At 38.6% G+C, this 15,238-nt stretch overlaps 2 protein-coding genes across 2 annotated transcripts in view; both read left to right on the top strand.

The window, feature by feature from the left end:
* The window catches only part of SLC25A31 (solute carrier family 25 member 31), a 30,846-nt gene extending 29,890 nt beyond the window's left edge, over positions 1 to 956 (top strand). The window contains exon 6 of the mRNA XM_069557301.1: positions 47 to 956. Coding sequence (XP_069413402.1) covers positions 47 to 247 — 201 coding nt within the window. The 3' untranslated portion in view covers positions 248 to 956. The remainder of the gene's footprint in view (positions 1 to 46) is intronic.
* A 3,641-nt stretch (positions 957 to 4,597) lies between these two features.
* The window catches only part of HSPA4L (heat shock protein family A (Hsp70) member 4 like), a 53,881-nt gene continuing 43,240 nt past the window's right edge, over positions 4,598 to 15,238 (top strand). The window contains exons 1-2 of the mRNA XM_069557439.1: positions 4,598 to 5,240; positions 6,442 to 6,636. Coding sequence (XP_069413540.1) covers positions 4,783 to 5,240; positions 6,442 to 6,636 — 653 coding nt within the window. The 5' untranslated portion in view covers positions 4,598 to 4,782. The remainder of the gene's footprint in view (positions 5,241 to 6,441; positions 6,637 to 15,238) is intronic.

Raw genomic sequence — 15,238 nt, 5'->3', positions numbered from 1 at the left:
TGATAAAAGATACTAAGATAATGGCAAACTGTTTGTCTTTATATAGAGTGGTGAGGCTGAACGGCAATATAAAGGAACTTTAGACTGTTTTATGAAGATATACCAACAGGAAGGAATTGGTGCATTTTTTCGTGGTGCCTTCTCCAACATCCTTCGTGGTACAGGGGGTGCCTTGGTCTTGGTATTGTATGATAAAATTAAAGACTTCCTTAATATTGACATTGGAGGTAGTTCAGCAGGTGATTAAATTGAGACATGGATATAGTTAACTTGTTAAACATACAAATTACATAGCTGCCATTTGTGTACATTTTGATAGTGTTATTACTGTCAGTATTTTCTTAAAGTGCTAATTCTACAATAAAGCAAAGGCTTTTTTCAAGAATTTAAATACCAACAAAGCAGATAAATGCGATTTCTTTACTATTTAGATTCAAACTCACTTTGATGAGGCATTTTACTTATTAGTTTAAAATCTTTTTCTTACTTTTGTGATAAGGTAAAATGTACAATGCTAAAATCTAGGAAATGAAAGTATCTTCTTTTAAAATTATATTATTTTAACTGTCTCCCTATCTTTTGAAATCATACGATATGACAAATATTTCTTAAAAGCTTATCCGGAGATGTCATCATGATATCTGTGAGCATAAGTAAGCTTTCTTCTACAACATCTTTACTAAAGCAGCTCAGGTTATTACTGCATACAGTGTTTATGGTATCATATAGCTTTTAATATGCACAGATTGTATATCTGATTATAAAAAAATGATAATGACTTTAATGACATTGTAAACCTGTAGTTGGAAAGTGAAAGATGTAAAGATGACATATTTGCTAGCTTTTATCTTTAAGATAAAATCTTGCTAAATGTGAATGTATCTTAGAACAAAAATTATCCCCTTGAAAATTAGTTTGTATACTTTGTATTGATAAAAATAAAAATGTTTAAAACTGGCTATGCCTGAGCCTTATTCTCCTTGTTGCTAACATTATTAATAAGCAGAGAGTAACCAAATTTTTATCAGAATTGGGAACTGGCTTAATGTCAGAAAGCAGAGTTTTCAGGGTTTTGTACAGGAGTCTGTCTGGTTTTTCAGAAATGTTGCGGAAGATAGTACATTTGAAATACCCAAGATTTTAAAGTTTTAGTGGGTAAAGGAATGTTAAGCTAGTGGGGATAAACTTTAGAAAGATTTTATGAGGCAATGAGTGGGTAAAACCAAAACTGAGTGAACTTCCTGGGGCACGGGGTAAAGTATATCTCAAGGAAAATAATCCAAAGTATACTTTGTAGTCTGTTGGGTGCTATCACTTGAGAAAAAAAGTTAACTCTTTTGAAAACTCTTAACATGATTTCTTGCAGAGGTCAACATAACACAAAAAGTTAAATAACAAGATACATGTTTTTGTTTCCTTCTATACTATCAATAATTCTGTTTACTACAAAAAAGGAAGATTTAAGATGGACCAAAGCAGTTAAAATAATAAAATATTAGTAACAGTGTACCATACAAACGTAAACTAAGAAAAGATAAAAGTTTTCAGCTTGAAAAAAAAAAAAGAAAAAAAAAAGTTTTCAGCTTGTTCAGGGACATGCTTAGAAGCAAAAAGTCTTTAAAATTCTGAATGGCATCCATAGAGAGCAAACAGGAATTTAATTACTAACTCACTAGACCAAAAGTGTATTCTTTGAAGGCTGGAACATGTATATAGTTAGGACAAAAGAAAATGAAATGTCACCTAGGAGACTGAAACAACATGCTGCGCCTGCCAACCACATGGCTCTACAATAAAGCTGAAAGGTTGGAAGGGGAGAAACTAAGATAGGCACCAGACCATAGTACATAAGGAGGTTGGCCAGCTACCTCAAAGCAATGAGTAGGAAAAAGGAAAGTCATCTGTGAGAAATCAAAACCCCCAGGCTTGAGTCACAACAAAAAGTTCAGAATTTAGACGTAAACACTATCTGTGATACAGGAACTCCAACTTGAATAATTAAAACTGTTCTGGACCAGTGAGACTTCCTCAGGGCTCTGACAGAAACAAATAAAACCTCTCTGGAACACTTCTGTGACCCAGGGCACACAAAATATCCCACAGAAAAAACAACCTTATTGCAGGTGAATTTATAGTGAAAACAAATCATATGAGGAAACAAGCACTGTGTGGAAGAGTTGGTAGGTATTATACAATCAGAATTAGCACCCCTAGAACTAAAAATGTGATAAAATACTCTAAAAGGCTCTAGACTTAGAATGTTTAAAATGACTAATAAATTTTTAAAGGAAGCAAAATAATACAAATAGTGTAGTTAAAAGAAGAATAGGCAAGTCTGAAAGAACATCTAGAAATGGTAGAGTGTTTGAAATTAAAGACGTGATGAAAAGAGCTAAGAGTCATAGAAGTTAAAGAGTCCCTACACATTCTGATAGATCCAGAAGACACTGGAAAGGGGTGAGAGGCAGTAATCAAAGGACAATGACTGAGACTTCTCTAGAACCTTAAAAAGTTCATCCATCCTCAGGTTAATAAAAAAATTCTGAATAGATTTTGTCTAATAAAATCCATGTTAGATGCATCCTAATGAAACTACAAAATAAAATGAAATAATGAGATAAAACTGGTAACTTGGAAAGGATCAGTATTTAGACTCATCAATAATAATGGATGCTAAAAGGGACAGTTACTGTCAATCAAAAATTCTATTGGCAACCAAGTTATTATTCAAAAGGTAAATCAGAGACACCACAACATTGTAAAGCAATTATCCTCCAATAAAAGAAAATTTTTTTAAGTTAAAAGATTTTTAGACAAAAATGTTCACCATTCAGAGACCTTTACTGAAACAATTACTGAAAGAAAACTGAACCTAGATGGAAAGAGGGATGCGAAAGGAGTGAATTAAACAAATCGGTAAACATATTGGTAAACTTAGACAAACACTGGCTGTAAAAGACTTTTTGGTGGGAGAAGTAATATAACTTGGTAAATTTGGGGATAGTTTTCTTGGGAGCCTACGTACATTTTGGTTTTTTCCTCCTCAAAATGTTTCAGGGGCAGACCCCAGTGTATACAAAACTAGGTCTATTAACATAGGTAGGTATGTCTGCTTAATTCTGGAATGCAGTAATTACAAGTCCACAGACACATTTCTCTAGTATCAGTATTATCAGTAAAGCTGATAAGGAACCAAGAAAAGGGATTCAAATAGTATTGAGAAAGTTGGACATATAGCTGTAGAAGGGATTTTTTTTAATGAATAATCAAATTTATGCCAACAAACATGAAAACCTAGATGAAATGGTCACTTTTCAGTAAAAATATAAATCTTGATACAAGAAATAGAAAACATAGACTATATCCCCTAAAGAAACTTAACCCATGGTCATAAATCTGCTTGTAAACTCCAGGTCAAAATGGTTTTCAGGCTTGTCTTTGCAAAACTTTACCAGAGAAAAGAAAATTAAGCTAGTATAATCTTGATATTAGCAAGAAGAATAAAGGAAAATTAAACCTTATAGATATAAGCATTCTAAATTAATCACAAGCTAAATCAAATGTATCTAAAACAGAACCATCATGGATGGCCTAACAGGTTTATCCTAGGTGTGCAGCAATTAGAAATCTATTTGGAAATATTAATTAGAAAATCTGTTCATATTATTCACCACATTAACTGATGAGAAAAAAAAAACATTTCAAAATATAGACGATGCATGTCATTTGTTAAATTTTAGTATCCACTTAGGAGAAACCTGTTAGCAAGGAAAAGAGGATAAATTCAAGTTCTTTAATGTCAATGTGGATGTATTTAATGTTAAGCACAAAACAAGGATGCTTGCCATTACAGCTTGTATTCTTCATTGTACTACTGGTGACCATAGGCAACATAAGAAAACAAGAAGATTAAAAATGAAAAAAATATTAGTTATTTCCCAAGCCATATGGTTCCATATACAGAAAATCCAGGAATCTCTAGGAATACTAGAATTTATAAGAATACAGCAGGATTGCTGGATACACTGATCAATGTACATAACTCCACAAAATTCCTACGTTGCAGCAGCAGCAGCTGGGCATATCTACCAAGTATTGGCCTTTTTGGTGCCAGGCACTGTGACTATGCTCACATTATACAATAATAACAACAGTCTCATAGTTACATGTATCTTCTTCATTTTAACAGGTTTTAAACCTAGGGCTTGGTAGTTAAGTAACTTGCCAGAGGTCCTACCACTAGTAAGTTAGACCCAGCTGGAACCACAACCCAGTTCTTGTGACCCACCAAACCTGTCATACTTTCAGACAGGAGGTGCTCTTATTTCCTCCCAGAAATGGTAAAGAATGTAATAATAGTAATCTCTTGCGCCTGACCCCAGTTGTTTCATTTTTACTCTGATCTTTTAAGTGTTTTTTAATAGGAAAATTATTCTCACACTCTCAAGTTGTACAGAGAGTAATGGAGAACTAAACGGGACGGGGGCTACAAGGGGAACTGAGAATGGGTACAAGCCGGGGACCGCCCAGCAGCACTGGGGCCCGGGTTCTGTTAGCAGCAGCACCCAATCCCTGCCCTGCTCACGCACTGCCTGCTGGGAGACGCGGCCGCGACACCTGCCGCAGAGAGGACAGATGATGGCGTCGTCGTCGGGAGTTACCATGTTTCCTGTGTGCTTGTGAGATGGAAGAGAGATCTAATTCTTTAATGAAGACAGACCGGAGCCAAAACATTGCTGAACATTACAGTACATCACAGTTTCCTCAGTACCGCCCTTGAAAATGGATTTCATGTTCCTCATAGCAACAGCAGCAGGAGCTATGGCCACCCTTGCTGCTGCTGCTATTGCAGCACTGGTTGTGGTAAAAAGCCTCAGTTCTTTTAAGAAGTGGACAAATAAGGACAATGAGCCTATGAAAAAACCTCGTAAAAAAGTCTTTCTCATGATACCAACAAATGGGAAACAGGAAACACATGAAGAATCAAGGAAGAAGCAACAGGAATCACACAAGGAATTGGGCAAGAAAGAAAAGGAAATCCCGGGAGAACTGAATGACAGGGAACAGAGCTATGAAGAACCGAATGACGAGGAATGGGAAACCGACGAAGAACTGAACGACGACCAACAGGACCACAAGGAACCAAATGACAAGGAACAGGAAACCCACAAAGAACTGAACAAGAAGGAAGAAAAAACTCAGGAAGAACTGAATGAGAAGGAACAGGGCAGCCAAACTTTGTAAGTGTAAACTATAACTTGGTTAAATTTCAGACACCGCCACTTATCCTGATCAAAGGAAAAAAGCCATTTGAACCACTGGAGGCTGCTTCTTTGGGGACCAAAGGGTGGCGGCTATGCACAGGCTTGCCTGGTGTCACAGGATACACAGACTTAATGTTGCTGTCCTGTAAAACTGGTTTTCAGAGGTAAGGGTTAGTGGAGGAGGCTGCTCCTTTTAGGATAAAGTGAGGGAAGTTACACCAAGGGAGTTGCATGTGTGTTGTTTCTTGACATGTTTGTTTTTTGGTGTTTCAAGCCCTTGTTAGGCTGGGGGAAACAGTTCAGTCGACTTGGGGGAGACAGTTCAGTCGACTTTCACACAAGATAGGACCCTTTTCCCTCGGGATCCGCGCGTCCCTGGGGAAGAGACGAGGCGAGGCCACCGGCGGCCGCACAATGGGCGCCACCTCACAGAGCTGGGCGCGGCGGGCGGGCGGCGGGGCCGCGCGGCGGGACTGAAAGCGCGCTGGCTGGCTGCACATGGGCCCCTCGGGGCGGCGAGGCCGTCGGGTGGGTGCTGGAGTTGCGGGCGGGCCTCTCCGAGGGAAAGACCGAGGCTGCAGCACCGGCCCAGCAACCGCCAGGCTACGCGCCCGACGCCGGGCAGGCCTGGGCAGTGCCTTGCCGCTGCAGCAGGCCGGGCCCCAGTTGCCAAAACAACCCAAAGGTGTTCTTCCAAACACGTGGGCAAACCGCTGGCCGGGCCAGAGCTAGCACCTCGTCCAGCCGCAGTGCGCCCTGCAGCCGCGCGGTGGCGAGCCAACCGGCTCCTCTTCCCCTCCTCCTCTCCAGCCTGATCCTGCCGGCTCCCCCTTCTCCCTCCCACTCCTGCCGGCTCAGCCGCCTCCATTTTCCAGATCTTTCTCGAACCCGCAGCTCCTCGGGCAGCCGTTGCCCGAGCGCTGACGGAAGCGGCCGAAGTCGGGGCCAGGAGCAGCCTCGGGCACGAAGGGGCAGCTCGCGCGCCGCCCCGGTGGCGGAGCGCGCAGGCGCAGACCCCAATAACTGCCGGTTGGAGGTTGCCGAACCGCAGTGGAGAGAGACCTGGGCGGCGGAGGCTGCGGCGCGGGCGGCTTTCCCCTCCTCCAAGGTTCCCCGACGCGCTGCCCTAGATTTAATGCGCAGCCATTTGGGGTCATCTCTCCTTTGCTTCTCGTAGGAGTCGTTCCAGGAGCAACAGCCCAGAAGAGGACGCGGTCCCCGCACCGAGGGCTTCTGCACCATCACCCCTACCATTAGGCGGCGGGATGTCTGTGGTTGGTATTGACCTCGGCTTTCTCAACTGCTACATCGCAGTAGCGAGGAGCGGCGGCATCGAAACCATCGCCAATGAGTACAGCGACAGGTGTACCCCGTAAGTGCCCAGTCTGGTGGTAATCCTGGGAAACGTTTCCTCCCGACCCTCACATTTGTCCCGCCTGCTGGTTTCTTCTGATGAGCCGAACTCTGAGATGACAGGTGCAGCCCATCAATTGCAGTCCGCGGGGTGGCGGGCCCAGGTGGGAGTCGGACTTCCTCGCTCCGCAAAGCTGCTTTTCCTTCAAGGACAAGGGACTTAACTCGTAGTGTTGGCGCATCTGTGTACCCACGCACCCCCCCCCCACCGTCTCCCTACCCCCCAGCCCCCGCGCGCGCCCACCACCACGCCTCGGTCCCCCGGCGTCCCTGCTTTAGTTTTCAGGAAAAGGATTGGTGCGGGACCACCACGACATTCTGAACATTAGAGAAGGATCTTTAGTTCCCCCCTCGCCTGGCTTGTTTGGGATTATTGGCCGAGGGCGGGCATCCGCGCTCGCTCAGTAAAAAAATTCTTTATTGTTTCTCCCCTTCCTCCTTTGCCCATCTGTCAACGCGACAGCTTTCTCTCAGAAAAGTAAGAAATGAAAGCTTAGAATGCAAATGTCAGAATGAGTTGCAGGTTCATCTGGCCCAGAAAGCCTTCTTTTGTTTGTTTTTTAAAAGAAGGGATTTTACCTCAGTGTCCTTGAGAATTGGGGGTAATCGGACGGGTTTCCAGGGGCGTAGGTTAGTGGTGCATTAATAGGGAGAGAATCAGGGATGGGAGTCGTTGGCCACGTGTCGGTAATGTTCATCCATTAAAGGAAAGAAGTGTAGGTAGAACCTATCGAAAGCATATTTCTACAGAATGAATTGTTGGAGAGGCAGAGGCATCTGTCCTGTATAAACATGATTGTGAAGTGATTCTATAATGAACACTTGATGAAAGAATTAGAAGGAGCGGCATTATGTCATGGAAACATGTATCCACATGTTCCATTGTTTCTGTGGTCTGGGAAGTTAGCAAATAATATAATTAAGACAGGGATATGAAAAACTAGCTTCTTAATGTAGATTCCTGTTACCGGTAATTTTATGAGGTAACTAACTGCCAATGTCTTATTTTCTATGGTTAAGCAACCAAATGTTGATTTGACCCTTCTGAATGGTCCAAAATATAATACTTTAAACATAAGACTAATCTTGTCCAAGATCAGTGTTAAGCTAAGGCTTTAAATAAGTATATTGCTAATCTTTTATGAATAAATTATGTCAAGGAGGTTTTGGCAATAGTTTACTTGGAGCAGTTTGTGTTTTGGTTTATTTTAAAGAATATTCTAGAAGGTTTATACCACCTTTTTCTAGATATATGCATTATATTTCTCTTGCTGAAATTCCTGTATACTTACAGTCTCAAATGTGAGCATAGGTCAGTTAATGTTGCTAGTACTGTTAGAACTCTTGCTTCTTTTTACATCTTTCTCTGGCTTTATGCACAATGAGACAGTGAAGCGTAAACTGTGAACTATTGATGACTTCATCTCTACAGCGTTTTAAGTCACAGCAGATATGGGTTTCTGCCAGAAAAGGACTAGGAAATTCCACTCTGCTCTTTCATCAGAGTAAAGGTTAATGGAGGCAGTTTTTGGCTTCAGGAACTTAGCCTATAGAGAAAAAATGAGAGGTCGGATGGATGTTCCCCTTATCTTTAAAGCCTTTTCCTAAAAGATCAGAAACTAGAATTGTAAAACAGATACTGCATTTCCAGGCTCAAAAATCTTATTAGTGGTTCCATGACTCTAAATTTAAAGAGCCTGGCCACACTTTCGAAGAGAGTTCTTTAGAAATTAGGCTGCTCATTTAAGTCTTCTAAAGTCTCTGTTAATATTCTTAAGCACATTGGCAAATTCTGTGTGGCTGAGGTTATCTTTCTGATTTGTATGTAAGAGAGTCATTTCTAATATCTAGATTTAATGAGGCTAAACCAAAGTAGAACGTTCTAAAAGTGGAAGGATTGTATTCCTAGCTTGTATCAGCAACTCTGCCCTTCTTTCTGGAGTTGCATACTGTCATGTATTTCAGAGTATACCTTTTATTGTTATTGAACTAGTACTTCATTGTAGTTTGGTGCTGTTAGAGTGTGTATTTACTTTGTGGGGCTTACATTATTGAGTGAAAACATAGCCCTTCCTGATTCCTAAATGTTTATTCATTAAATGCCTATCTTGCAAAAAATGTAACTATTGGAGGACCTGAAACTTTTCTAATACACCACAGTATTTAATAATACATATAAACTAGCTTTGCAAAAAAAAAATTCCTTGTATGTCCTTTTGCTAACATCAGTGTAATAGGACAAAGGCATTGCTAAGATGTAAATACTTTTTAAAAAGATCGTGTGGGAAGAAAAGTAGAAAATGTTTGATATAGTTGGTTTCAGCATCCACACTTTTTCACATTTCATTCTTTAATATACATAATTATGTATGCATGGGAGAATCCTATGTATAACCAAGGACAATTTAATAAAAAAGATAATTGCTTAAGTTTTGGCCTATAGTGGGGCTCCAGTCCATGGGATTGCAGAGTCAGACACAGCTGAAGCGGCTTAGAACTTAGCACCCAATTTCAGTGTTTGTATAATCAAACACTGAATTTCCTTAAATCATCCCTTATTGGTATTCAGGTTTATATTTTCTTTTTATAAGCAGTGCTGCGATAACTATCTTTGTAACTAAATTTTTGACCCTTAATTCCTTCAAGTAAGTTTCTAGAATTAGAATTACTGAGTGTGCACATTTTTCAGGCCTTAAATGTTTATATTGTTCAATTAAGTATAGATGTAGGGATTGGAATTTCCATCTCAGACTCAGTTATATCAAAGTGGTTAGTTTCACACATGGGAAAAGAAAACTGGAGCCAGAAATCCTCAGTCAATATCAGATTAAGGCATGTGGTCAGATAAAACATCAGTTCAGTCACTCAGTTGTGTCTTGACTCTGCGACACCATGGACTGCAACACATCAGGCTTCCCTGTCCATCACCAACTCCTGGAGTTTGCCTCGAACTCATGTCCAGTGAGTTGGTGATGCCATCCAACCATCTCATCCTCTGTCGTCCCCTTCTCCTGCCTTCAATCTTTTGCAGCATCAGGTGGCCAAAGAGCTTCAGCATCAGTCCTTCCAATGAATATTCAGTACTGATCTTTAGGATGGACTGGTTGAATCTCCTTGCTGTCCAGAGGACTCTGATGCAGTCTTCTCCAACACCATAGCTTAAAAGCATCAATTCTTCAGTGTTCAGCTTTCTTTATGGTCCAGCTCTCACAGCTAAAACATGCTCCCTGCATTTTAAATTGATATTTAGTGATGATTTCTATGGGCTTAGCATTGTTTGCACTGGCATATGTATCACATCAATTCTATGAGTTTGATAATACTAGCTATCTTTTTTCATAAGAAGCCTTAAGCAAAGTTAAATATCTTGGCCAAGAAATAGCAGTGAAATGGATTTAGTTTCAGGCTTCTTTGACCCCAGAACCCCAGTGTCCTTACATTATCTGTTGGCATACGGATGGTATCTACATATTGGGTAATGGGCTGTATTGGGACGAATTATCTGTCTGGGCATTTACTGTATAGAGAAGCATCGTTAATCAGTAAAGTCATCTGTTACTGTCTAGTTTCTAAGAAATATTATCTTGTTCTAAAATATTATTTTAGTATGCTTTTAAGTTATTTTAAGAACATGTAAAAATTTTGTTTCAATTTAGAAGTTGATATAAAAGTAGATACACAAAATGTTAGTGCAAACCTATGGAGGAAAGCAGTGTGGAAAGACTATAAACTATTAATAGTGAATATTTCTTGGAAGTAGATTATGGAAGTGTGCTCTTAATACATAGTCTGTAATGTTTTGAACTTCTATGAACTTACTTTACAATAAAGAAAATGGATCTTTTAATCAAACTTATTTCAAGACATTTTTGTTAGATGTATATATTTGTTTTACTATTAAAATTCTGCAGGATCCAGCTTAGCAGACTGAACAGTTCTCTGGTTTTCTGTCCTTATCAACGTATGTATAATCTGAAAATATGGAAAAATATTATTTATATACCACATCTCAGATATGTGAGATGTCCTATTCAATGAACAAAAGTAGAAATCACTTACCTTGAAGTACTGAAAATAAAAAATTTTTCTACATGGATAATGAGAAACTCCAGACATTAATAGTGACTTGTTGGGTAGGAGGACTTTTGAATGGTAATAGCAGTTCAGGTTAGGAGAAAATTTTCACATTTTTAAAATTATTCTTTGTACCATATGAAATGATTTTATTTGTATGTTTTACTATGAGATTACATTAATTTTAATTTAAAGTATTTTAAATACTGAAGAATTACATAAAGTATATCTCCTCTGCCTCTTCCCAACTACCTCCTAAACTTTAATATGTGTGTTTTTATACATAGTGAGTATATGTGTTAAACTGGGATTTTTTTTAGCAAAAGTAGAGTTACATTTATATACATTCTGCAGTTGGCTTTTTCAAAATATAATGTGAACATTTCAAATTTGCTCTTATGACTCTACATCATTCTTCTTAATGTATGTACAGTATTCCTTTTATCTATACATGTCAATTAGTGTGTGTTGCAAAGTATTTTGCTGTTGACAAACAAAAATTCAGTGAAATTTTTTTAAAGTGAAATTGTGCCTAGATGAGTGGATGGGCAGACGTCCCACACTTCAGCATGGCCAAAGCTAGTACTATAAAATCTTTTAGTATGAATATTATCTACAAAACAAAATGAATCTCTAGTCGTTGCCTTGAATTTGTAGCTGAAAAATTCTGAAAAAATTCTAGAAGGCAGGAATGATAGGTACCAATTACATAATATACATTGAGTTTAAGATGTTTAACATGCCTTTTAGTATGTGGTATGTGATTGGGTTTCCCTGATAGCTTAATTGGTAAGGAATCTGCCTGCAGTGCAGAAGACCCCGATTCAATTCGTGGGCCAGGAAGATCTGCTGGAGAAAGGATAGGCTACCCACTCCAGTATTCTTGGGCTTCCCTTGTGGTTCAGCTGGTAAAGAATCTGTTTGCAATGCGGGAGACCTGGGTTCAATCCCTGGGTTGGGAGGATCCCCTGGAGAAGGGAAAGGATACCCACTCCAGTATTCTGGCCTGGAGAAGTCCATGGACTTTATAGTCCATGAGATCACAAAGAGTCAGACACAACTGACCAACTTTCACTTCACTTAGTGTGTGGTCATTATAATACAAATTAATGAGCATAGGTATGTTCTAATTAAATTTTACTTACAAAAATAGGTGGTAGTTGGTAATTTGCACATCTTTGTTCTAGGCAGTCATAATAAAAATGACAAAATTGTCTTTGAACTGATAAATTTTGAGTAAGATCAGTTTTCGGAATACGGTATCTAATTTAATAATTACACAGCATGTCTAATTTAAAGTACCTAATCAGCTTTTTAAATAAAAATTAAATCAGCTATGTAAATGTGTGTGTGATTTTTGTAGGGGCTTTCCAGGTGGGACAGTGGTATAGAATCTGCCTGCCAGTGCAGGAAACGTGGGTTCAATCCCTGGGTCGGGAACATATCCTGGAGTAGGAAATGGCAACCCATTCCAGTATTCTTGCCTGGGAAACCCCGTGGACAGAGATGTCCAGAAGGCTACAATCAGTGGGGTCGCAGTCGGACATAACTGAGCACACACACACGTGCAGCAGATTTCTGTTAATGGTTTTAAGTTAAGAACAAATTTAATTTGGGAGTTACGCTTATTAGAAGCATTTGGAGACTACTAAAGGAATTTTTGTTTTTATATGCTAAAATATTTTATTCGTTGTCCATATTGAAAGATTGGAAAGTTTATATTATTACTAAATCATAGATGTCTAAAAATTTTATATTTCTAAGCATTAGTCGCTCAGTCATATTGGACTCTTTGAGACCCCAGGGACTGTAGACCACCAAGCTCTTCTGTCCATGGGATTCTGCAGGCAAGAATATTGAAGTGGGTTCCTGTTTCCTAGTCTGATATTTCTAAGTAGCAAACTAAAAAAAAATGGTAACAGTCATTCCCTTACTTTTTTTCCAGATAGTTAAGTTTGAGAAATAATAATCACATGTTTCTACTGTCAAAGTCTCAAATCCTTAATTTGTTTAGAGGTGTTGAAATAGAAAAGAATGTTTTCCTCAGATTATTTGAACCGCTAAGGGATTACTTTGTACAGAATACTAGTTGGGAAATGATGCAGTGGTTTTCAACTGGAGATTTTGTACCCTAGGGCGCATCTGACAATGTCTGAAGATACTTGCAGTTGTCACACGGGGAGAGGGAACGGAAGAGAGCTAATGATATCTAGCAGGTAGAGAGGCCAGAGATGCTTCTAAAATCCTAGAGGGCACAAAATTGCCCCAGTCCCTCAACAAAAAATTAGCCCCAAATGTCTGTATTACCAAGACTGAGAAATCCTGCTCTATAGACATCTTGGCAACTATAGTTGAAAGGAGTTCCTCAGCGGTTGACAGTTTGATTCAGAGCCAAATTGGCCGTGTAAGGAACAAACCCCTTATTTAAACCAATTGATTGTCCTCTTATATCATTAATTCAGCTATTATATTTCTTTGCATCTACTCAGTGATAGCAGAAGAGACTATAAATAGTAATTGTGATCTTATGGAACTGGCAAGGGAAAGCAGAAATTTCTAAAAACAGAGCTATTTTAAAGTGTCGATAATAGGATCAAGAGGTTTTGATTCCTTAGTGGAGATTTACAAAGAAGCAAACAAGTCTAGAGTGTTGACCTCTTAGGTGAGAAGTTTGATGGTCTGTTGGCAGTGTGTGTTTTCTCCAACATAACCATGCTTGGCTTTATAAGAGAGACAGTTAATTTTAGATTTTAGGGGAAAATACAAATACAACTTTCTTAAGTAACATCCTGTCTTTTGATTTTTATGCCCCTCCTCTACTAAAAGTTGTACAGAACATTTAGAAGTTCTACTTATTTGTTTAATTTTGTGGCATTCTTTGAGAGTCTATGACTACTGTCACAATGGCAACATCAGCCTAAATATAATGGGTTTAAGCTGCATTGTAGACTCGTTTTTTTTTTTCTTTTAGGTATAAAATGGATTTTCTAAATAGTAGTTGAAATAATCTATAGAAAGTGTAATTGGATTTTGTGATATATAGTTGGATAAACTGTTGAATATCCTTTTCTGGAAAAACTTTTGTGTCAACCTAATATATAGTATGTCTGTTTGCCTTGGTATTACTGAAAGGTAAAATTTTGAAAGAGAATGGGTATTTAAATTACTTTGATTTTTCTGAAAATCCTTGACAGATATTTATTTAATGGCTGTGCTATAGAATCTTGGGGGGAAAAAAATTTGAGGGAATTTGAAGACCTTTAGTATGTGAGAAGGACCTTTAGCTGGAGAAGGAAATGGCAACCCACTTTATTATTCTTGCTTAGAGAATGCCATGGACAGAGGAATCGTGGGCTACAGTTGGTGGGGTCGCAGGGAGTCATATATGACTAAAGCAACTTAGCATGCATACAGTATGTGAGGAGAGTTTTCTCTATCAAAACTGGGTATTTTCAGGTTATAACGTTAAATTTTTGAACTTTACAAGTTGTCTGCTTTTACCTAAAGAGAATGTCTGATGATAACTGTAGCTTTCTTCATGAAAAGATATAGGCATAAAACATATTTCAGTGAAATACAACCCCGAATACAGCAAATACAGTGAATACAACAATAAATGATAGTTGAATCAGTCTTACTTGATCTAAGAGTTTTAACAGAAGTTTAACTCTTGAGAATCAACCTAAGATTTTCTGTGCATTAATGATAGCCTTGTACTGAAAAATTAAAAGTTTTTCAAAGTGTATGCAGATAATGGAGTTGACAGCAAAATGGGTCTCAACTCCCAAAATAAAGCTGGCCAAGAGATGGCAAGTCCATATTTCTCTGAGTTTAGAATGGAATGCCAACCATCTTCATGGATTTCTGTATCAGGCATGCAGAGCCTACTCTGGCAGAGACTATGTTGAATCAAGGAATTATTTGCAAGAGAAATGAAGGTGTCACCTGAACCACTGATTCTTAATATATCCTATTTACCTATTTTTACCAGATCACAATTAAAGAAAAGTAACTTCTGTTCTGTCATATATCAGTTCATCACATTTAACGTTTAGTTCTAAATAAATTCCTCCTTGGATATATCAAAGGCACTTCAGTCTCAACATAGCCAAAATAGAACTGGTGATGGTCCATCCCCAAACAGGTCCCTCTTACATCATTTTCTGTCTTATTGCATGGCACAGCTATTTACCCTCCAATGCAAACTGGAAACCTGTATGTTATTATTGTTACTTACCTCTTCCTATTACCTATTCCAGCACTGTTCAGTAAAAATAAATATATGTGAGCCACATAATTTAAAATATTCTAATAGTTTCGATAAAAATACAAAATAATTTTAATATACTTGATTTAACTCAGTATATTCAGAATCTTATTTCAGCATGTAATCAGTGTTTTTAAATTAATAAGATATTGCTTCATACTTTAAGTACATCTCAATTCAGACTAGCCGCAGTGGGCCCCCAGTGGTATAGTCAGTTAGC

Source organism: Ovis canadensis, chromosome 17, assembly GCF_042477335.2.
Source record: "Ovis canadensis isolate MfBH-ARS-UI-01 breed Bighorn chromosome 17, ARS-UI_OviCan_v2, whole genome shotgun sequence".
NCBI classification, from domain to species: domain Eukaryota; kingdom Metazoa; phylum Chordata; class Mammalia; order Artiodactyla; family Bovidae; genus Ovis; species Ovis canadensis.
This window is presented reverse-complemented; position numbering and strand designations above follow the sequence as displayed.